Below are 23,674 nucleotides of genomic sequence, written 5' to 3' on the forward strand. Positions count from 1 at the left end.
AATTTGCAATTTTATGCAATACTTTAGAACAAAATGGACTGTTGGATTAAGCGAACTTTATTAAATGAACATCCCAATTTTATGAGCCTATAAACATGATTTTATGTCAGACCTCAGCTTTAAAACATAGTTAAATACAATAGATTGTTCCCACTGGATGGACGCAGCATGAATATGGTCAATTGCTAGACTTTTTTTTGCAGCACAGGATATTATATAACCTGTTTTCCCTGGTTGACACTAAAAGAAATATCGATTAACGCTCATGTTTTTGACCCACAGGGCTTTTTGTGAACTCCATTAGTTTTACTATCTCTCTTATAATAACCAGCCGGTGAGAGTAATGCGTCTGTGCGCTCCAGCCTCCGATTGGCTCGTTCTGGTCACATGCGCTCTTCCTTATTCCCACTGAGGACTTGCTATATAGCCTCCAGCCCCCATACAGCGAGCGATCACACAGAAAAATCACAGGACAAACTGCTCGTGTTGGATTTGTCTTATTATTGCATCCAGCTGGGTGGGGGAAAGAAGAAAATGTTTTTTTTGACGCTCCTGCTTCTTCTTTTTGACTGACACCCTGGACGTTTCAACTGGTGTTTGGATGCGATGCTGTCAGGGTTTTTTGGACAGAGATCTGGTTTGATTTGATTTGATTTCCCACCACCACTCAGAATAACCAGGATGGTATGGATGCAACAGCCTGAGCAAAGTGAATAATTCTCCAGCTGAAGTGCTTTTATTGCTTTAAACTTATTTCTCCGAGGATGAATGAATGGAAAGGATCAAGGGAACATGGTTTTCTATGAGGCCATCACCTTATTTTTAATTTTTTTTTTCCAAAAAACGCACTGTACACTCTAAAAGCTAAGCTGTGTTTTTGGATGAAGTGTGTTTTTTTGTTGTGATGCGTCTCCCCTCCATCTCCACTGACACCATCAGTTTGGATTTACTTGGATTTTTTGGGGGGATCTGTGCTGTGTTTCCAGGATCAGGATGGCTCGCTTCGCAGAAGATCTGCCCACCCGCTATGGAGGAGGAAGCGCAGCCGGAGGAGGGAGAGGCGGACCGGGCGCTGGCAGAGGAGGGGCCCGGGGTGGAGGTGGTGGAGCTCCGGGTGGCCCGAGGGTGTACAAGCAGTCCATGGCCCAGAGAGCCAGGACAATGGCCATCTACAACCCAAACCCTGTCAAACAAAACTGCCTCACTGTCAACCGCTCCCTCTTCATCTTCCGAGAGGACAACCTCATCAGGAAGTATGCAAAGCGAATAACAGAGTGGCCATATCCTTTTCTGCACAGTATGGCACCTTGCACTGAGCAGGTGCATGTAACCATATAACCTCTCTCTTGTCCTTTCCTTGGCAACCGCGCGCAGATGGTTGAAAACAGTGGTGGTGGCTGGTGGAAATGTTTCTACACTGTAAAAAAAAAAAAAAGTGTAAAATAACAAATTTTCCGGCAGCAGGGGCGCCAGAAAATGAAAAAAACAAACCAGTAATTATCTTTATATCATTAGCCTTTATTACTGTAATTTTACAAGAAATATTTTACTTTTAACATATATTTATTGTTAGAATAGAGTAGTACACCGTAAATCTAAGACCATTTACATATAAATCACAAATGAAACATGTAATTTTACGTTGCAAAAGCCCAAATTTACATTAACTCAGAGGTTTTGCAAAAAAAATCTGTATTTTTACAATTATTTAATGCAAAAAAAAGTGAAGGTATCAAAAACACATTACTACTTTGCAGTTAAATAATAAACAATTATTTTATTCCAACAGGAGCAGTAAATAATGCTTTGAAAAAACACAACAGTATAAAATATACTCAGTGGTGGAATGTAACTAAATACAATTTTGAGGTACTACTTTACTTGAGTATTTCCATGTTCTGCTACTTTCTACTTTCTACTCCACTACATCTCAGAGGGAAATATTAGACTTTTTTACTCCACTATATTTATCTGACAACTTTAGTTACTTTACAAATTCAGATTATTAATACAAAATATAATCACATTACAATCAAATTACACATTGCAATCAAATTACACATATTACTGGGTTCATTTCCATATTTAAAACCCACAAATATTGACAATTTGTATAATTTGTATTATTTTTATTATTATTATTATTATTATTAGTTGTAGTAATGTTTCAGTAATGTGTCTTTCACTTTATGCATGCTGTTGAATGAGCAGTTATTTCCACATTGTGGAGTAGCTCCTACAGTGACTTCCTTTTATTCCTCTGCGCGCAACGATGACCGCACCTGTCGCTCCTTCTTCTTATCTGTGTTCAACACGACACAAAGCTGTTTCTCAATAGGTTGCAGGGCAGTGAAAAGACTATTGTGTTGCCTTTTTTCGCTATTGATCGATGCAATTAGAAGTCAATATGAAAGCTGCGTGCGTAAAAGGCGCAGTGGTAAATCCTCCTGTTCTCTCTCTCTCTCTCTCTCTCTCTCTCTCTCTATAGTCATGTAAGTCTTAAGGAAAGGCGCAGTTTGTTGTGGTAGAGAGAGAGAGAGCTGCATGGTCCAGGGTTGCAGCACCGCCTCGTTGTCTCAGTTAGGAGCTCTCTCCATGGTGCTGAAGTCGCCCACGCTCCCAAGCTCCACGCAACTCTTTCCAACGCTGCAAAAAATGTCACCCATCAAATCTTAAGTATTTTTTCTCTCTTAAAATAAGTGAAAGATTCTGCCAGGGTGACATTATTCAGGTGTCAAAATCTTGAAGTAAGGTTAAATCCACAAAAGCAGCCCTTGAGGACAATGGCATTTAATATAAAAAAAGTAAAAAACAAAACAAAACATTTCCTCACATTTTCTGAGGAAAAAAATGATTTAGAGTCTCAATTGTAAATTAAAATAAAAAAACAACATTTTCTCACATTTTATGAGTAAAAAAAATATTTAGAGTCTCAATTGTAAAAGCACAAATGTCATATTAAATCCCTCTATTTCCTCATTCACAATATCTCTTACTGAAAGGCAGAAAAAGGGTATTCAATATAGGCTGTATATACCTACACAAATATACTATGAACTGTGCTTATCTTTTACCTGTTAAAATCTATTATTGCTTGGTACTTTTTCCTCATTCGCCCACCATATAGAGAGCCGAAATCCCGCCCCTTCCGGTGACAAATCTTCTGCTCCAAAATCCCAGTGGCTTATCTACATATCCAGTCAGTGCATGCTTTTGCAGTGAAATGCCAAAGGCTTGAAAGCAGTTCAAGTCTTGAAAACAAGTGATTTAGATTGAAAACAAGTGAAATCATTTCAAGTAGTGAGCATATCCTCATATTAATGAGAAAAACAAGATTAAATGACTCATTAAAATAAATATCTTTTAGCAGTGAAATGGCTGAGGCTTTAAAGCCGGAGCTTGTGCGACAAACACAAGAAGACAGCTGGATCTGCGCTGTGGGTGACAGTGACAACAACATTAGCTGTAATAGAAAAAACTCACAGGAAAATGAAAATGACAGTAAAATAAGCCACCGTATCCATTTCCTTTTAAAACTCACTCCCAGGAAAACAGTGTTCTGGTTGCATAATCTTGTGGGTAATAATTCTACATCTCGGCTTTAATGGTCATAAGCTCCCTATTCCCTCACGATTCGTAGGCTCTCAATAGGCGCTGACCCGCGGGCAATGACCCAGTGAAAATGGATTGCAGAATGAGCCAACCATTGAAAATGGTTGGAAATGGTCAACCATCTGGAAAGATCATGAGCGCATGTATAGGGTGCTTTCAACCAGAGCCTGATGGAAGGTTTATGTGGACAGAATACATCCAAATTTAATTTTAATGGCATTTTTCATACGGCAACATGCATGTATTGCATAGTATGCCATGATTAATAGGCACTCTTATTTTATTAGACTAAGAGTTACAAGCCTTGATTGCTTACTCATTGTTTATTCTGTATGAAAGGTAGGTCTTTAAACATTCCATAAGAAGATGATTTATGACTCAGCTGTGAAATGAAATGAAATGAAATGCCACTTTCTCTCTTTCAACTGCTCCTTAACTCTCTCACTCCATTCGAGTACATGATCCTAGCTACAATTATCGCCAACTGCATCGTCTTGGCCTTGGAGCAGCATCTACCTGCCAGCGACAAGACACCCATGTCAGAACGCCTGGTAAGTGCTTTTCAACGTACCCTAGGTCACTTCCTTTATACAAAGAGCTTTTCAACAGCAAACAGCCAGTCAGACAGATGTGGAGAGGAATTAAAGGTGTTTGTCTCCTGTATGTGAATGTGTGAACCTCTCAGTAAGTTAACCTGTTTCCCCAGCTTCTCAGTCTAAACCAACATATAACTGCGACAGTCACGTTGCATAGCTAACCAGTATCAAACAGGCTTCTGCACGGGGAGGTCAAGAGGCATATCCCGCTCTGTGTACCAGGGGAAAAAAACAAACAAACTGAAGCGTAGCGTCATGGTTCAGCACTTTGCTGCTCTTGTTCTTGAGGGTGTTGTAGATCAGGGGAGTTTGTCTTTAAATAGAGAGCCAAAGAGCAACAGCTTGATGTGAAAACGTCAATGAATTCCTCTCGTGTTCAGCCACTTGCTCCTCTTTTCGAATCATCTCGGCGCCTGCGATGCAAATTCAGCAGTGAAGATGTCACAACCAGGAAAACAAACGGGTAGCATTCCGCACCTGAGAAAGTGATTAGAGCGGCCACACAAAGGAGACAACAAGCATCCTCTCCCTGCCTCCTCCACCTCGAGGATGTAATACAACAAGAAGCCTTTTAATTAGAACAAGGGATCAGCTATTATTTATGAAGCTCTGTTAACAGAGTAGGAGGCGTGCTGTAAGTGGAGGCGATGATAGAAGCTATTCCGTAAGAGTATTGCAGATCCATCGCTGGTCTTTAGCGCTATGATCCTTGGGGCTCTCCCCAGCCGTCCTCTTCAAGTGTACTTATAATTCAGGAGTATTTTAGATGTATGTATAATAGATGTTAAGGCACTACTAGTACAGACATTAATCCAGGGAGCCCCTCCGGTCCTGTCATTACATAACACATTCAATTGTTTTGAATCTTTGAATAGCATGCCAAAATGAATATACTGTATGACACATTGAATGCCTGTTGTGAAAATGTTGCAGGCTCCTACGGCTTCTCTTATTGGCCAGGAATAACTTATCTGCTGCTTCTCAACAACAACAAACTGTCATCATTTTACCACCACAGCCTTCACGCTTGATACAGCAACTCTTGTACAACATACATAATCTCTGGATGTTCAGTGTAGTCAGCCAGTGCTATAGAAAAGGTCACATTTCTTATAGTGCTCAGGCCTGTCACACTGCTTTTACATGATTGTTTATGTTGGAGGCTTGGTGATGCTGGGGGTTGGGGACACTGTTTGTCAGGTTGTAGTATGCTGGGAGCGAGGAGGAAAGATCGAGGGGGGAGCGAGGTTAGTGTAGGCGTGAGATATCTTCTGCTCATGCCCTGTACATCGCCCCAGGCTCTCGCAGATATTAAATGGAGGCAAAGGAAAAAAGTGTCATGTCACACGCGCTTGATCCACTTCCTTTACTTACAGCAAGGCCCAGGGTTAACTTACCTACATAGTGCAAATGATCAAACTGTGACACACTCTAGATTGTCTGACACATTTATGGAATAACGCAGAGAGCCCAAATCAATCATGCTCACTCATCTGTGCTGTGCATATGCTCTCAGTGACAAAGTGCCCTTTCAAACAGGATTGTCTTTGTCCTGTTGGGATAATGTTGTGCTTTTGATTTGCCCTAATTTCACACTAAAGGGGCACTTGAGCAGCACAAGTCCCCTTCTGGTCACTCAAGGTACCGCCCAATGCCATTAATCCATGACCCAAGTGTTCTGTACATACTGTATGCCCTTCTGGTTGGCCCAACTGCCTCATTTTCACCCCTAGCTTTGGACTAAAAGGCCCCCAAGTACCCTTGTGGTCGCTCCAAGTGCCCGCCAATTCCGTGTTTCATTTTTGCACAATAGCACACCAAAGGACTTTGAATAGCCCATGGTTGGTCCAGATCTCCTGCTGGTCAACCAAAATGCCCCCGTGTTTGGCCCAAATGCCCTTCCGATTGGCCTTAATGGTCCCTGAATGCCTCCCTCTTGTGTCACATTAGAGGGGCAATTGAACAGCCCAAGTTCCCTCTTGGTTGGCCCAAAGTAAGTGGCCTTCTGGTCAGTACTCATGTCCTTCTGGGTGGCCCAAAAGGTCCCCACATGCCCTTCTGTTCGCTCCAAGTCCCTTACACTTCCATGCTTCATTTTGCCCTTATGTCATGCAAGAGAGGAGTAAGTGCCTTTGTGGTTGCCCCTAATGCCCCACTTGTCAGCCAAGGCACTCCTGTTCTTCTCCCCTATAGTTAGCCCAAGTACCCCTCTGCTTGGACCAGTGGCCATTTTCTTTGAGTCAGGCACCAAGCAAAGTGCTCAACGTGGGCCGGCACTCCAGTACGCAGTACCAACTCATTTACATTTTTCTTTTTCTTGCGCATCGGCACTTCTCACAAGCTGCCGGTATGCTCTGTGAACATCTACCATCACTCTCTCTGTGACGCTCAACCACACACTCGCTACGCACACATTGCGCTACTCTTACACCAACGATGTAATATGTAAACATGCGGATTACACTTAAACCGGGCGGTGGCCATTTTCACACCATAGTAGGCCCACTGTGAGCATCAAAGCTTGCATGTGGTGTGGCATTTTACAAGCTGTTTTCTTCATCTACTCTCGTTCACAACGTGGAACAGGGGCCTAAAGTTGGGGGGCCAGTGGCCGTTTGGAACCCCTCTACCTCCAGCGCCCTTGTTCACAACATAAACATCAGCAATATCTTCTAGTATCTTTTATTTGCTGTTGAAATTCAGAATGTAATATGCTGATACCAGCACACATGGCATCATGTGAATAAGGGGAGTACTAGCACTTATTTTTTTCCACTTCAAGCACTGCTCAAGTAGCCCTCTGGTTGGCTTGGTTACCCCAACGGTCAGCCAGAGAGCCTCTCTTCTCCCTTTTGCATGGCCCCAGTCAACTTCTCGAGTGTGACAATGGCGCACAAATGAACCCTAACCCCTTATCTAAAATTGGCTCTCATCAGTTGAAGTTAAATAGCTTATTAAATATGTTTGAATGCATGAAATGGGCAGACCTGAAGCTCCATTGATTTACCATTGCCCGTAAGATCATTACTGTGTGTTTGAATATTTGTTTTCACTGTATTTACTCTCTTTTCATCCCGAGAAGCGGGCTCATCTTCCTGCACTTCTGTTCATGCTGCTGCAAGAAATGAAAGGAGCCATCTTTCTTTTACTTACCCCCTCTCTTTCACTTAACGCATCATTGACCTCCAACAAAAAGATCTTCCTCTGTCACTCTCATCCTCTCTCTGTCTCTCTGTAGGACGACACAGAGCCCTACTTTATTGGAATATTCTGTTTCGAGGCTGCCATTAAGATCATCGCCCTGGGCTTTGCATTTCACAAAGGCTCCTACCTCCGCAACGGCTGGAATGTAATGGACTTCGTGGTCGTCCTCACCGGGTGAGTCCCTCGCCCGCTGGGTGTCAGCTTGAAATGGAAGTCACAAGTGAGAGAGTGGTTTCTTTTGTGTGTATCTGTGAGCGCCTTGAGAGAGAATGTAGTGGAATCACCTTCTTCCAGTTAGACATCTGCCTACAAGCATCTTTGAGTTATTCAACAAGTCACAAGCCTGTAAAAGATGTGAAAACAGTGTCATGAGGAACATTTGTTGCTTTGGCCTTTCCATTTCTGTCCTTGATTTTAACACTGTTGCTGGACTGGAGACATACTTTACGGCTTCCAACTTTGTGGTAACCGTTTGAGGAAGTCTCTTTCCTGTTTAAACATGTGGTTGAACTTACACAGAGCCATATACGTTTGTAGCTATACCTACAAAAGTTATGCACTGATTCGCATATGTCCCACAAAATCAATTCATACGTAATCTATGTATCTGTGAACTAGGAAGTATAAAGAGTGACAAACGCTGTGTAGGGAGGAGGTCGGGGTGGATGGGTGGGTCAAAAAACACTGGACTTTCGCCCAGGTGACCGCTGGTCGTATCCCGTGTGAAACCAGAAGTCAACGTTGAATTATTTGTCACATAACTTCCGTACTTATGTTACGCCACTCCTGGAGATATTTTAACCCAAACCACAAACTTTTCCTAAACCTAACTAAGTAGTTTTGTTACCTAAACCTAACCAAGTTGTTTCCTTCTAAGTTTATTTTAAAAAGACTGAATGCATGTTACGAGTGGAACGTGTTGCCTGACATTCGAAATGATGCACAGAAAATGAGGAATAACTTTTCGTAAGACATCATACGAACCATTGAACAATCACATTTAGGTGTTATGTTTGGGTGTCACATGCTTTTGGCTATACAGTGTAAGACACTCATGTGGTTGATGATGATTTACAACTTAATTTTGTGATTAAGAAATTCAGAAACTTTTGTCTCAACAACCACACCATGTTGCCGAGCCCTACTCGAAAGCCTTACCACCTGAGCATCTGCATGGCAAATGGAAAGTACAATACATATAAAGTTTTGTATTTGATATATGTATTTCCGAAATAAGTACACGTTGACGCTGTAACTTATTAGCTAAGTGGACCACAGAGTTCTGTGACAGATGCTTTTATAGTTCGTCTTGAGCAGCTCTTAGTGGGGCTCGGACAAGAGTGGCTGCCCGGCAGGGAAGCTGTCAGACTCTGGGGCTTTGGAGTAATGTAATGGCCTGTGTTTCTTATTATCAGAAAGGAGTCCTGAAAAGTCAATCAGTTAGGTCACTTGTTCTGCGTGATTACTGCTGGGATTTCAATTTAGGCAGCACTGAACTTTGTCTGGAAGGCGGTATGATGCTCCTTCTCTGCTTTTAATCGTTGATGGCAATCAGAAGGTTGTCAGCATAAAGTTGGAAGAGGAAAGAGTGTTCATGCATAACTTTCAGTTCCTCCACCTCCTGTATCCTTGCAGATTTTATGCTTCTCCTACTCCTAGCATACAGGAATCATGTTGTCCTGTGGAGCTGCTTAAAGCTGGTATCCATTGTCATTACCATCTGTGTGGTGGAGTATTGTAAAACACACAAGCTGGCACATTTATTGTGGTTGGAGGTTATCAGACAATTGTGAAATGTTGATCTGCTTGTCAGGTTGCCCCCTTAGTGTACGTAGAGGAAGAAGTCCCTTTTAAGTTTCACCCTCCCTCCTAAGAGTCTGTTTACACCTCTTGAATGCAGGTATAAGGTACCTCACCGGAGCTTGGAAAGCTTCATCAGTACTGATCAATGTTGATCAACTCACTACTAACTCCCACTGCTGGAGGAAGCATTTGATTTTGTACTCAGATAAAAGTACAACAACGTAAAATCAGTCCATTAATCCACTCGTAAAATGTCCCCCGTGTCACTCTTCACAGCCTGAAACACAGTCATGCCATGTTGGAAATACTCCTGTTTCATCCAAGTTCACATGTTGCAGATAAATGCTCCTCCTGCTTTGTTACATTTATGAACAGAGAGATATTGTACTGTCTTAGTGCTGCGTGAGGTCCAGATTGGATTTGCGCTGTAAATAATGGCTATTTCAGAAAGTCAATAAACAAATGAATCAAGGTGGATAGTGATGAAGAACAGAACAATGATGGCAGAGAGGCGGTGTCCACAAGTGTTTGATGAGAACAACAGACGAAGAGAGTGGATAGGGATTTCTTTGTAAATAATCATTACAACTTGAAATTACACTTCGTGCATTTTAAGCCAACACACACGAAAGCTGCTGTTCAAAATTACAACATTTCTTCTTCTGTTTCAAACCATAGCCAGCGCAATAACAGTTCAGAGATGCCTTTTTCCTTTTTCTTTCACACGGCACATAAGTGGGAAGATTGTGTTTGGAGCCGTGATTGAATTTAATGTTCCCCTGCAGTACCTACACAGTGGAAGGAAATCATGTGTGGAAGATGAAAGAAGGCGTTCTTTAAATGTAAGGCCGAGATCAATCACAGAGGAACGTTGCCTCGGAGCGCAACACTCAAATTCCAACATCTTCATGTAGAAAGACGCACCAGCCGCTTTCAGTGCCATACGATACACCTTCTGCATCAATTGCAACACAGCAGTGGTGGTTGGCATTTTGCTTTGCATCCTGGTTGCTTCATAGAGAAGAAGCTTATTCATGTGTTAAAAACCTCGGACTCATACCAAGGTATTTAGAAAATAAGATAATCTAAGCAGATAATGAATTTAAAGGAATATGTATATTGTTTACAGGATGTCATGCATCTAAAATCATCTTTTTGTTTCGTCGTTTTTCTTCTCTTAAAGCTAGACAAATAGCTCCTCAGTTTTGGTTACCCGATGCTGACACAGCTGGATACAAATTAACCATTATGTTGCATATGTGTGTGTCTCCGTTTGGTTGCCAAGCAACCACAGTAGATAAGGTGCCTCTGCACGATCGGGGGTTTCTGCGTGTATGTGTGTGATGCTCTGTTTGCTTTGTGCTCATACATACTCCTTCGGGATTGAGGCAGGGGTGGGGGGGGGAGTAGGTGTCCGGGCCGAAGCCCGCATCAATTTGAAATCGATCAGATCACCTCTGGATGTGGTTTGGCTCACTGGGCCGCAGTATGAGCAAAATCCTGATCCTTGGAGAAGCCTGATGGTGAATGATAAAAGACGGAGGAGACGTTTTTAAGCATGTCCTCAGATGTTCAGCCTCCCTAAGTGAAGTTAAGAGGATTAAACCGACTTTACTGCACACCTGGGTGTTGAAATCTGTCTCTGCTCTGTCCTGTGTAGTCCACGGAGGGAATGAGCAGCCTGCAGGCGAGAATTACCGATCGTAATTAGAGTTAACATGGTATAATAGATGAAATGATAAATAGTGAAAATATTTTGAGTAGCAAGAGAATAAGAAATCAGAGCGTTAACGCTCCTACAATTGGATGTTATTGATCAATGCATGAATGATTGATAAAAAAATGTTTTTATAAATGCTGGGTAATCAATCAAAAGTGAGTGATGAGGGTTTTTATTGATCTTACTGGTCAGAAATCTAATTTAGGATAGACTCTGAGAAGATGTGATTGTGGCTCTGCTCTCCTGGTTTGCTTGAAATTAAAACATATTCAATTCTTCTCTATTAATCATCTTATATAACATAAGTCAATAACGTATCTTACTCTTTTTCCAATTAGCTAAGAATCAGTATTAGTTCTCTGTGCTTAGTCCAGGGTATAATTATGTCGATACAGCCATCCAGTCCTAATGAAAGAATCTAAATGATAGTGCAGCCAGAGGCAGTGGCAGACCTTTAATCTGTCCTGATCAGGCATTAGGAGCCTCTAATAAGAGAATAAATCTGCCTGGCTTGCTAAAGGCCTAATCAATAGAACACTGAGCCTGCCAGCTCAGGAACACCGTGCCCTGATGAGGAGCCAGACACGGCCAATCACACGCTGAGCACGACAGCGTCTGTGACATGGACGAGACTGGGTGCTCTACTTTGAAAACCATTTTCTTCTCTGGAGCATTTATAACATTTGCCAGTATGAAGCATCATGCTCACATAAATTGGGGAATCATGACTCAGCGGCTGGAAATTAAATAAAAAAAAAAAATCCAAGAAGAAAGGGATTAAATGACACTAAACATTTGTTCTAATTTCAGAGGCCAAACTCAATCGGAGTCAATTTAGTCTGCAACCAGGTTTTTCCTCCAGAAACTGAGAGAATCAGTTCAGGCATTTTGTAAAGCCAAGGAGAGAGTGGTTTCTTACATTTTGAAATGTAGCCATTATTCAGCAAGCCAAGAAAGTGATGTACAATACTTTCTACCATGGCCATAAGGAGTAATCAGTCCTGATTGGCAGTTTTTAATATCATCTTTGGCTCTGGAGAAGCTCCTCTGAGAAAAATCTCTCTCTATCTATCTCAGCTTGTGCTTGGAGACTACGAAAACAGACAGTCTGAGGGGGCGGAGTTGGAAAAAGGTGGGGTTTAAAGTTAAACTAGAGAGGCAGGAGGGAGGGGCTAAGGAAAGACACTCATGTTGAATCATGGTAAGTGTCTTGACCCCCACTTTTATAGATCCACATAACACAAAGAAAACAAAGAATCCCGCACATTGCATGATGAACGTTTTGGGGACCGAAATGCCAACTACGTTTACATAAACATTAATATTCCACTATTATTCCGAATATGACAATATCCTGAATTTGACACGGTTCATGCAAATAGCATATTCCATTTGGATATTCTGAATTAGGCCTTATTCCGAATGGAGCATTTTCTGATTAAGACATGTGGGATATGCCAATGTTATTCAGGTTTTAGGAGCATTCTTTAGACATGTATACAGCAGTATGGCAGCGTTTTACACAAACCAATTAGTTGACAGTTTGCAGAAATGCATGCCTAAAAGAAAAGTCCACATTTCAGTTCGGAAAGAGAAACACACTTACTTTTAAACATTATGAAAGACTTGGATATCAACAGGTTTTTGGAAATGTGTAAATATCACATCGCCGACCTTTTCAAGAAGGTGGTTGAAAGAATGAAAGCGGGAAGCTGTGTCAAACAAGTCAGCCACCGGTTACGTTAATTGGAGTATGCATGGCTGCATGTCAACGGGAATATTAGTGGAATATTCATTTTCATTAGCCGTGTTAACAGCTTAGTAGGAATATTGTGAATAACCTGAATATTTTTTGCATGTAAACGTAGTTACTGTAAACGGACAAAGTTCATATAGTCAAAATATGAACTTGCTCGATGAAGATCTGAGGACTGCAACATCATCAATAAAGTGATGGACAGTGTTTTCTTTCCAAGTTAGGAGTTTTTGATTCTATGCACTTGTCATTTAGACTTCATGGTGCGCAACAACGATTGTTTTTTGAAACTGCAGCATGGAAGTGCAACACTAAATCGCTGCAGTACTCCTAATAGACATACATTTGAAATATTCCACTAATTGGCTGTTACTAGGCTTCTCACATGTGAAGGAATAACAACTTGTATTTTATTTATTCACTTTTTTTATTCAATTATTTAACAGGGAGCATGCAGATAAACACTGCTACACAAGGAAAAGAAATGCAGCAGATGTAATGTGTATTTAAGGCCTTTTAAATTCAGGGTAAAACACACTGTGTGCATTGGTATATTCATGCGTCGACATGTTGTGACTGTGTATGCATTGGCAGATGCAGTGTGTGTGTACTGTACATGTATGTGACAACTGGATCCACTCAAAACTCATTCAGTATTCACCTCCTTGTTGTTGTTTACGATATTGTTTCACTAATGTTTTTAATTCCGATGGTAAGGCACTCCATATTTGTGAGATTGTTACTGAAAAAAAGACGACTGACCAAAAGCTTGCATTGTGCACTGGAATGCTACAGTTATTGCTTTCTTGGCTGTGGCTCCTTTGCTATTATACTTTATGATCAATGGAGATTTTCCATCTGGAGCAAGGCCATTTATGCACTTAAATAATATGCGTTAACAAATGAGAACTCGAGATTGTGAGTCATTCAGGTAGTATATCTAGAAGCCAAAGGCAACAGGTTTCTTTTAGAGGCAGCCTGCATTTACATTGAGCTCAGTACAACATTGATGTGTTTAACATTGGGGATAATATATTGTTAGTTATGTAATATTTATACGGAAGCCCTGAGAGGCAAGTGAGAAAAAGAAATTCTGGTGATCCATTTTCTAAGTCTGATCAAAATGGTTTCATCTTCTCTTATCTTGTTGTAAAAAAGTTTTGCCAGGATAAATTTTCTAAGTTACTTTTTTTCTCTCCATACACCTTAAACACAAGGTATTGTGTGTTAGTAATTTATGTAAACTAAAACTCACCTGGAAGAAAACCTGAATGCTTTCAGTCCTATCTAGAACAGTGCCTGAAATGGGCCGGTACTGACCGGGTACTAGGTACCAGCATTTCTGATTTTTGTCCACATGAGTACCCTTACTTCTTCGTACTGCCACCGGTACCCAACATTAAGCACTAAGCATAGGAAATAAAGGCTTCAAGTCGCGGTTACCTACGTGAGACACAGCTGAGACGCAAGCCTGCACGGAGCCGGTGCAGACAGCTGCATAGATTAAAATGAGCTTTCTGAATGCTGAGTGCAAATGACTCAGAGGCTACTACTTGTGTGCGGCACCAACCATCACGAGCTACCCCCGTCAGCTGCCAACTACTCTTCACACCATGGTCACAGTGCACCTGACTGCTGCACTACGGGGTGCATATCCTTTAACTACAGGTTTTACATGATATTCATCTGCTTTTATCCCATTTTGAATGTCAAAATAGTGACAACAAAGCACTGAAGGCCTGCATGTTTTTGTGAACAATTTGATTTATGTAAATAGCTAAATCTTTTTTTTAATAACCAAACAGGCTACATTTATGTACAAACTGTGTGATGATCTTGTCATGCAACTGTTGAATTAGAGTACTGGCACCTTTTTTGGTCCAATTCAGGCACTGATTTATAGCGTGGAGTAGCGGTGCACTTTAGCCTCTTGTGGCTGAAATGAGTATTACAACAACAAACACCCCACCTGTTTCACAGATAATTTTTTTTTTAATAATTACTATAATATTATTAGAAATATTATCCTGGCAAAACTTTAGGAGAGAACACAATTTTGATCAGACTTTGAAAATGGATCACAAGAAAAAAAAAAATTCTCACTTGCCTCTCAGGGCTTCCGTATGTGTACACTATATATATACATATACTGTATATGTTTTGATGTTGATGTGTGTCAGTAACATCTGAATGGTTCAGTGGTTCTAACCTCCCCTGCCTCTTCGCCTTTAATTGCTGTTATTGACCAAAGCCTCAAATGGCCTTTTACTGCCCGTGCAAACTCTATGGCAACCGCAGTCTGAGGCTCCCGGGTGAAGTCACTGAGAACAATAATCCCACTGTCATCTCCAGGGAAACAAAAGCCAGGGCAGTTGTTTTTATTTATTTATCTGTATGTATGATTTACGAGTCTCGGCCGTAAGTGGTCGGGGCGTGAGTCGGCGCTTGTGTCGACTTCAAAGTTGTGATCTTCTTTCATGTGCCTCTCAGGCAACGGGGCTACCACAATAGGAGGCCTCAAAGTATAGTCGCAGAGACTACAGAGGTTGGGTCACTTTAGCTTATGCCCGCACCCGGTAGCATGAATAAATGATCCCTTTGAACGTCTGCCAAAATGCTGCTGTCTGATCATGTAGGTCTGCCAATCCTGGCCATGCTGAAGTTACAGGTGTGGTCATGGGCCCCTTGGAAAATGGCCATGCCAGTGTTTCCTCGCCAAAATTTAGCGCAAGTTTGGAGCTTCATTTAGCATTATTGGTTGCCTTCACTCTCTCTTTTAAAACAGAGCCTGCTACAACCTCTGAAACATTGATTGTGTTAATGCGTTAATGAAATTAGTGGCGTTAAAACAAATTAGCGTTAACGCATTATCGTGTTAACTTTGACAGCCCTAGTCTTTACATCTGCTTTTGTGAAGTGTACCCACACTGGAACTTTCAGTCAGTCTAGTAAGCATCTGGATCTCTGACTTTGCACACACTTGTTTAATGTCACCAGTATAGTACAAGACAAAGGAGAATTGTTCTGTTATCTATTTGTGATAATAACATTGTATTACCAAGTTAATTGCTGATGTCTGGGTGTGCAGTAAGGCATACCTTTTCTCAATATTATCATTTTTGGCTGTGATTCTGACCAGTTGAGATCAAATTTGGAGCAGGAGGGTTTTGCCCTGCAGCTTCACTCAGCTGCATCCTGAGTGCTGGGTGTCAAAGGACAGACAAACAATGCTTATTCACCTTCACGCCCAGATTTGTCAGGCATTAACTCTCATTAACTGCATCCTCCCTTCCCTTTCTTTAAGTTATGTTTCATCCAGATGGTTGTTTTCTCTGAGGTGTTTCAGTTTGATCATGTTGCTTTCCTCTCACTGAAGTTATTGATCCTTTTCTCAGTATCTGCTGTAACTGACAGATGTGGTCAGTGACCTGACAGCTGTGAGATTGTGTTGTTTTTTTGTGTACGTGTGTATGGTGGTTGTGTTTTTGGTACAGGCTTCTCGGCTTCTAGCCAGTTAGCGAGCCCTTCAGCGAGTGAACACTGTGTGCTCTGTGAGGCCGGCTGAGTGCTGCTGATGCTGATGCCATGTTGTCCACATCATAGCAGACTGATTCCAGCTCTGCTCTGCCTGTCGGCGGCCACGTAAAACAGCTTTGAGCGGCGGGTGGGAGCCCAGCCAGCGTCTTCTCTTCCCGCTCATGCTCACACAGGGATGTGGTCAGGAATACAAAATCGAAGTAGAGCTGCAACCAAAGAGCTGCAACCAAAGAACCTTGACCAAACCCTCTACAAATTCTTCTACATTTAAATTCTTTAATTCAATAATCACCTAATCACCCAGATTTAAGAGTTGTTATTTCTTACAACAACCTGCATACGTTGCTGCGTCCATTTCATCCACACATCAATATTTTTTGGCTATTTTTCTGTTGCCTTCTCCTGGCTCTGGCACTAACATTGGCCTGGTTGTTTTTCTAACTGGGGAAACAGCCGTCAGTGAACACAACACCAGACCTATTTTGTTAGTTTATTAGCTGCATTCAGTTGGCAACCTCCGGGTCTGAAAAGTGAAGCCAATGAGGAAGTGTCTTAGACTTGCATTCTTTCTAATAGCCATCAGGGGGCGACTGAGTTTAGAAGTCTATGAGAAAGTGAGCCTACTTCTCACTTGATTTATTACCTTAGTAAACATTGTAAACATGAGTTTATGGTCTCAATTGCTAGTTTCAAGTCTCCTTGAATACAGCATGATGATCATTTAGTAAATTATGATCCCATTTAGAGTCAAATAGACCATAAAGTAGAGTATGCTTTAGGGCGTGCCTACCTTGTGATTGACAGATCGCTACCACGACGTCGTCCTGTCTGGGAGTTGTTCGTGTTTTTTTTTTTTCGTTTCAGAACTTTAACTCTGTGTTTTCACTTCATGAACGGTAATTGTAATGTTTCGGTTGCTTAGCAATGTCTTATTCAGCGTTCGGTTGTACTTAGCTCCACCCTCTCGTGTCACTTCTGGTTGCAAAATTCCAAGACGGCTACAGCCAATAACCAAGATGCAACGACCAAAATGCCAACCTCGAGGCTTCAAAATGGCAAATGACTACGTCCACTTCTTATATACAATCTATGGTTGCATTAGATCGGTAGTTAGTTGCAATCATGGCCATCAAACCCATCACATTGTGTTTGTCTCATCCATCACCTACTCAAAAGCGTTGACAACATTGGACTGGGTTTTTTGGTTTGATCATTTTTAAAATCTAGTGCTAGTTTCTCAATATTACTGACCCTAGCTTTAACCCCCAGGGCATCAATGGTTATTGTCAATTCTACTGTCAAATCTTGTCACATTATCATTAGCATGTTTGGACATGACATCTGACTTGACAAACTGACTAATCACAGCTCACGCATCCAGCAGGCAAGCCCCAGTTCATGGATATTTATGAGATATAGTAAGCCAAAGTGACTCAGTATAACGCCGTGGATGTAACAGATCCAGCTTGCATCTGTCCCTTTGCCATCATGCGTATTCATGTCTGTTGACTAAAATGGCTGCTAGCTAGATGTCTTCACAAGCAGTGGCTCAACCAATTATCATGATGACTTTGTATATTTGGCAGGTTCTTGGCGAGACGGTCGCATTTTTTTTGCATCATCTGCTCCGGTTGTAACACACAGCCCCTGGTAGGAAGGCATGGCTCATGATATAGAAGCCTTCGAAGACTAATGTGACTTCATTTGGCTGAGTGGAAGGTTGGCAAGGACACAGAGACGCACTATAGCACACATTAATCACCGATTTGTTCGACCTATTGATGTGCACCGCACGCATATCTGTAAATGAAGTACACAAGCGATTCTACTTGTCTAGACACATGAAAACACACACACACACACACACACAAACAACGCGAGTAATCGTTCACTCGCTCTTTCTCTTACCCACTAATGCGCGCACACACACACGCTTTGTGTCTCTGTTGGCTTTGCTCCAGTCAAGCGTGACTGAAAGTGATGCTTGTCATTTCCTGTAGGCAGAGGAAGTGCACTACACCACAGCTGATGTGGCAGACTGGCAGGTTTCCCTCTTCACACATGATTCAGTCCAGAGCTAATTACAAGCAGTGTGTTGTTTCCTGGCAAACATCAGTCAAACATCAGGTAATCCAACTGCATTTAATAGGAAAGAGAAAAGAGAGAGTGACAGTCATGGATTTTGTTTTTGTTTTTTATCCTACAGTGACAAACAGTATGCCAAATGAAAAGACATATCTAGAGCTGCAACGAATGATTGTTTTCATTATGGATGAATCAATCTATTGCTTTTTATTAATCCTTGATTTGTTTAACATATAAAATGTATGAAAAATGCCCATAAGTTCCCAGTGCCACCAGTTCACGAGTTCCCAAGGCGACAGCTTGAGTTTGCCTGTTTTGTTCAACAAACAGTCCAAATTTACTTTCCTGTCTGTGTGGTATTTGACCAGTGCACAGGTGGGAGGAGAGGCGCAAACAGGTGGAAGGTGCTTTCAGATGAAGCAGTGCAAAGCGAGTTGTTTGTATTTTGATATAAAATATGTCTTTGCACTGAGAATAGACGTCTGGCGCAACGTCAATCTGCCGCCACTGATGATTTCTGTCAAACAAAATACTCGGAGCGGTAATGCTTGAGACATAAACAAGCTAATTTAATTAACCACTCCACAGCCAGTGGATGTGTTTAAATCAGCATCAAGAAATAACTTTTAACGTGGTGAAAGCATGATGTCCACAGCTGCCTTATACTGTATGATATGTTCCTCCTTTGGTTCATTAAAGCCCTGCAGCCATCTGAAGGCAGCAGGACACATATGTAGATAAATTCACATGCCCTCTGGTTTGAGAAGTTCTGCAGCAGAGTGCAGTGCCCTTATGCACAGCTGCCCACCTTCATTAAATCACATGCGAACAACACTAAGCTTCAAAATAACCCCACACACCTCTACACACATCAGACCGGTCGGTTATAAGTCTGCATTCTGCTGTTTGTGTGGGAGACATCAGATTACCGGAGCTCATCAAATCTGTGCACCACAGCCTTCCTTTCCCGGCAGTTCAAGTTTTATTCTCGAAATGCCGAATGCTGATATGATGTGAAAATTTACAACATTAAATACTGTAGAATTATGACTAAAATAGCGTCAAATTGATGTGATCATATCACTGCGTCACCAAATATTGTTTCTCTTTAGAACAACACGCTCGACAGTAGAGAAACCAAAACATTTTAAACAACTGACCACAAAAACGTGAACTTTCTCTAAGAATTTCTTTAGTAAGTAGCAAAGTAAGAAGATTTCAGCTATGATTGAAAGTGCAAAGTCAAATCAGTCTAACAATATAATTAAAAAAGGAGACATGTCACACTTTATCACGCACAGTCTCTACGATTTCTTGCTAATTTGCTGTATTTTAACATTTTTAAGCTAATATGGTTAAATGACAGCTGTCACACTGGAATTTGAAACAATGATAATAAAAAAGATTGATGCAAATCAGATACTTATATTAACAGACTCTAAAATGTAATTGAAAAGATAGTAAAAATGATTCTATCTGGTCTTATATTCAAAAAGAAATCCCATCTCACAAATGGTTAAAAGATGTGTGCGGGGAGCCGAACCACGCTGAGCTTTAAACGTCCTCATGGTTAGTGCCCCTCTACCACGGAGAGGGTCAGCTTCAAACCTGGACGCTGGGTTAGCGCGGCTCTCAGAGCTCACGGTAAATAACAGAGACCTTTAAATCCTCAAGCCTGCTGTCCGCGGCACTGAAGAGAATGTCAGCGTTTATCACGTTGAACGTGTTGGTTCAACATGAAGCCAGAATGACAAGTCAGCCTGCAGGATGTTTACGTGACTGGCACCTGTGACACAGACCTACACACAAGCTTGTAACTTGCATATTTCTGAAGTGCAACATCGCTCACTGGAGAAGCTTTCCTGGTTTGTAACCAGAATACTCAGGTTCAACAAGTGAAAAAAAATTATTTACAGGAAAATTACAACTAATTTAGCTTTAAATGTCAGCTTTGTTAAGTGAATATTTACTGCACCTTTTCATTGTGAATAGAGTACTATGTGTACTCTGTTTTTATTTACTTGTTAGCCACATTAAAGACCAATTTCATCACCTTTTACAATAATGTTTTTTCTCATTCTGAATCTAACAGAAAAAATGTATGATATGTTATATCATGATTTAAATTGATATATATCCTTTTAATATTTCTGGTTGTATTAGGCCATTGTGAGCAATGTTGCCAATCAGTGAGCAGGACTCCTTTATGGCAATACTGCTTTAAATCAATTATTTCTACATCAGTGTGGTGAAGTCATTTGTTACAACCCGGCTCAAAGGTTGCAACAAAAATGGGAGACCAGACGAGTTTAAAAATAGTAACAGGCATTTATTTAACAAACTAACAATCAATAACTAAATAAACGTGGAAAGTCAGTAATCAGTAATGTAGGCATGTGTGGGTGTGTGAAAATGTCTGCTGCAAACAAAACCAAAACAGGTGTGCCAGCCAAGGAAGAGAGAGAGACATCTGTTGAAAGGTAGAGCTTTTATCCCAACCACACCAAGCCCAGGTGTGGCTCATCAACCTGACGACCCTCTCCTGCAAAACAAAGGAGAACCAGCAAAAAGACACAGGACACCTAGTGGAGTGGAGGGGTCGTCACATCCCCATCCATAAAAACGGTGTTCCCACCGGGAATGCCGACAGAGAAAACACTTCTAACAAAATACAATAAACTACATAGCCTAATAATTTCAAAAAATAAACCTTTCATACTGACCAGTTCTGTAGTGTGTCACCCAGGCAGCCAACCAATCACCACACTGCAACCCAGCAACTCCAACACCTGGAGAAGCATTTAAGAATTTACAGCATAGAGAGATTAGACAGTAATGGTACATCACCAGATATAAAATCAAGATGTTCTTTGGAGGGTTGGTCTATACATGGAAATCCAAGACTACGTGGTTAACATACAGATCGTCAAACAATGTGCAAGTATCGGACAAAGTGACGTGCAAAATCCCAGCTACCAAAACACACAGAACGGATATAAGCGCTACCCAAAAGTAGCATCAAAAGGTTCCTCTACAACAAAGGCTCACTAGCCAAACAAGTCGTCCCAAGACGCACAGCACAAAGAGGCAACCAAACTACAACAAAGCTCACACCAACCAAGGCATGAACTGTAGCGCTTATGTTCCCACGGCTAACAGGCCAAGCTACCAAGTTGCACGTCACAGCACAACCAATGACAATTCACCACATCCCTCCTGTAACCATTTACTTGCCGACCATATGAACCACTATAACTTCCTGCAACAGCCATCATTCAGGTTCTCACAAATGGAGCACCTTCAGTGTAACTGGGTCCAACTACCCAGAAACCCTCCAGGCTGTGCAGAACTCTCATAACTGGGTCCAACTACCCCAGCCATCACACACTATTGGTCTAAAGGCACCAACAGAGCCAACAGACAGTGTTGCCCAGGTCAAATAGTGCACAAAAGAGACAATGTCTACCAAACTAATGTGGAAGTCTCCCCCTACCTAAACTACCCATCTTAAACTAATCTACCTCACTGAACCCTAGTCTTCATGCAGATTAGCGGGAGGCTCTTTAAACACTTAAACCAGTAGCCTCGGTTAGGCCCCCAGCAAGCTGGTTACCCACCTGACAGCTCTGGATGTGTCCCCGAGACAACTGCTCTGACCGCACACCACACAAAAATAACAAACTAAAAAAAGAAAACCAACGAGCCCAAATGGACCACATTGCTATGCCTACCCAGGGAAACTCCACAAAAGCTAAAAGTTACTCACTAGAGGACCCTGCAATCACTGCTGATAGCTCACACCTGCCAACCCGTGTTAACACTGGCTGCAGGACCAACAGAACTCAGTGCCACAAAATCACCAGCATGCACAACTCAATACTAACACACCAGAACAAATCAGCAACTTGTTATCCAATTCAGCTGCTTACATTCACCAAAAAAAACAGCAGAACAGCCTACTTACCACACTCGACCATGTCTCCCAAAAATCTAGATGCACAACTCAATTTACAAAATGAGGTGCACCTGCCGACTAAGCAACAACTGATCTCATTCATGAAACCACAGTCTCTGCCAATCAAGCATTAACAACTTGTAGAACCAACTGCACAATACCAATCTAAACTGGGTCAAACAAATTAGGACGAGCCCCCATTTGTTACAACCCGGCTCAAAGGTTGCAACAAAAATGGGAGACCAGACGAGTTTAAAAATAGTAACAGGCATTTATTTAACAAACTAACAATCAATAACTAAATAAACGTGGAAAGTCAGTAATCAGTAATGTAGGCATGTGTGGGTGTGTGAAAATGTCTGCTGCAAACAAAACCAAAACAGGTGTGCCAGCCAAGGAAGAGAGAATCTAGGGCGAAAAACCACATCCGAATGATATTCAAAAAAGTGTCCGCCAACACTCACTGTACAACCTCCACTGATCCCACAGGCTTTTTTGATCTCAGGAGGTAATATAGGAATTTTGATGATTTGATCTTTCTGTATTTCTTTGAACTATGACAGGCTACAGAAAGAAAGACCTGGTATACTAACAGAGGTTAACGTCATCTTCTTTTACTAGTATTGGTGATCAACCATTCTGAACCTACTGATAGGTGTAGCAGGCCGCTTCTGACCCATATCTATATGAGGCTGATAAATAAGGGATAATGTACAGCGAGCCGGTCATTGTGAAATAAACCCCGACAGGGCGATGCGATGGACCTCAACGCAAGGCAACAATGACCCGCTAGCTGTACATTATCCTGCTTATTACACGGCTACTTACTTAAGAAATCAATAATTTCACACAAAAATGGTCCGCCAGAGTCCGACATCAGAACTGCGCCCATAGCAACAGGTCTGCTATAAAGAAATAACAGACCGTTGAATGCCGTGATTGACCAATCAGAATCAAGTATTCGACAAAGCCGTGTAATAACCACTGATAACAGCCATTCAATTGGCTGATAACATTCGAAGCGGGTGAAATGTCCTTATTTCAGGGCAGGTAGTCTGAGGGCTTTTCTCACTTTTCTTTGACCATATTATTTCTGACCTTCTGCTGCAGTTTTATTGGTGTCTTTTACGGCGTTGACCCCCAGGACCTCAAATCCAAATGCAGGACAACTGAAAACAGTGTGAATATTGCATTATCTAACAGAGTCTCACTCTAGTCAGCCAGTTGGCGTCCCTCTAGCCTCATTCCCTTCGAGTTCACCTGCAAGGGGCGGCAGCTGCACCACAAAGTGGGCCCCACTTGCTCATATTGCCGGTGTAATGGATGAATTGGCTCCCCTTGTTTCCTTCTGAGCCGTATCGCCGGCCACTAAAAGGGCTGGAAAGTGGCTTTTTGCGGTGTCCCCC

General features: G+C 41.7%; 1 protein-coding gene across 6 annotated transcripts in view; it reads left to right on the top strand.

Moving 5' to 3' along the window:
• Positions 1-23,674, top strand: part of cacna1bb (calcium channel, voltage-dependent, N type, alpha 1B subunit, b) — a 160,946-nt gene that overhangs the window by 3,799 nt on the left and 133,473 nt on the right. For all 6 annotated transcript variants that reach the window (XM_074617978.1, XM_074617974.1, XM_074617975.1 and 3 more), the window contains exons 2-4: positions 987-1,279; positions 4,057-4,163; positions 7,447-7,586. In XM_074617978.1, the coding sequence (XP_074474079.1) occupies positions 987-1,279; positions 4,057-4,163; positions 7,447-7,586 (540 nt within the window). The remainder of the gene's footprint in view (positions 1-986; positions 1,280-4,056; positions 4,164-7,446; positions 7,587-23,674) is intronic.

The sequence above is a fragment of the Sebastes fasciatus genome, chromosome 19 (genome assembly GCF_043250625.1).
Source record: "Sebastes fasciatus isolate fSebFas1 chromosome 19, fSebFas1.pri, whole genome shotgun sequence".
Classification (NCBI taxonomy): domain Eukaryota; kingdom Metazoa; phylum Chordata; class Actinopteri; order Perciformes; family Sebastidae; genus Sebastes; species Sebastes fasciatus.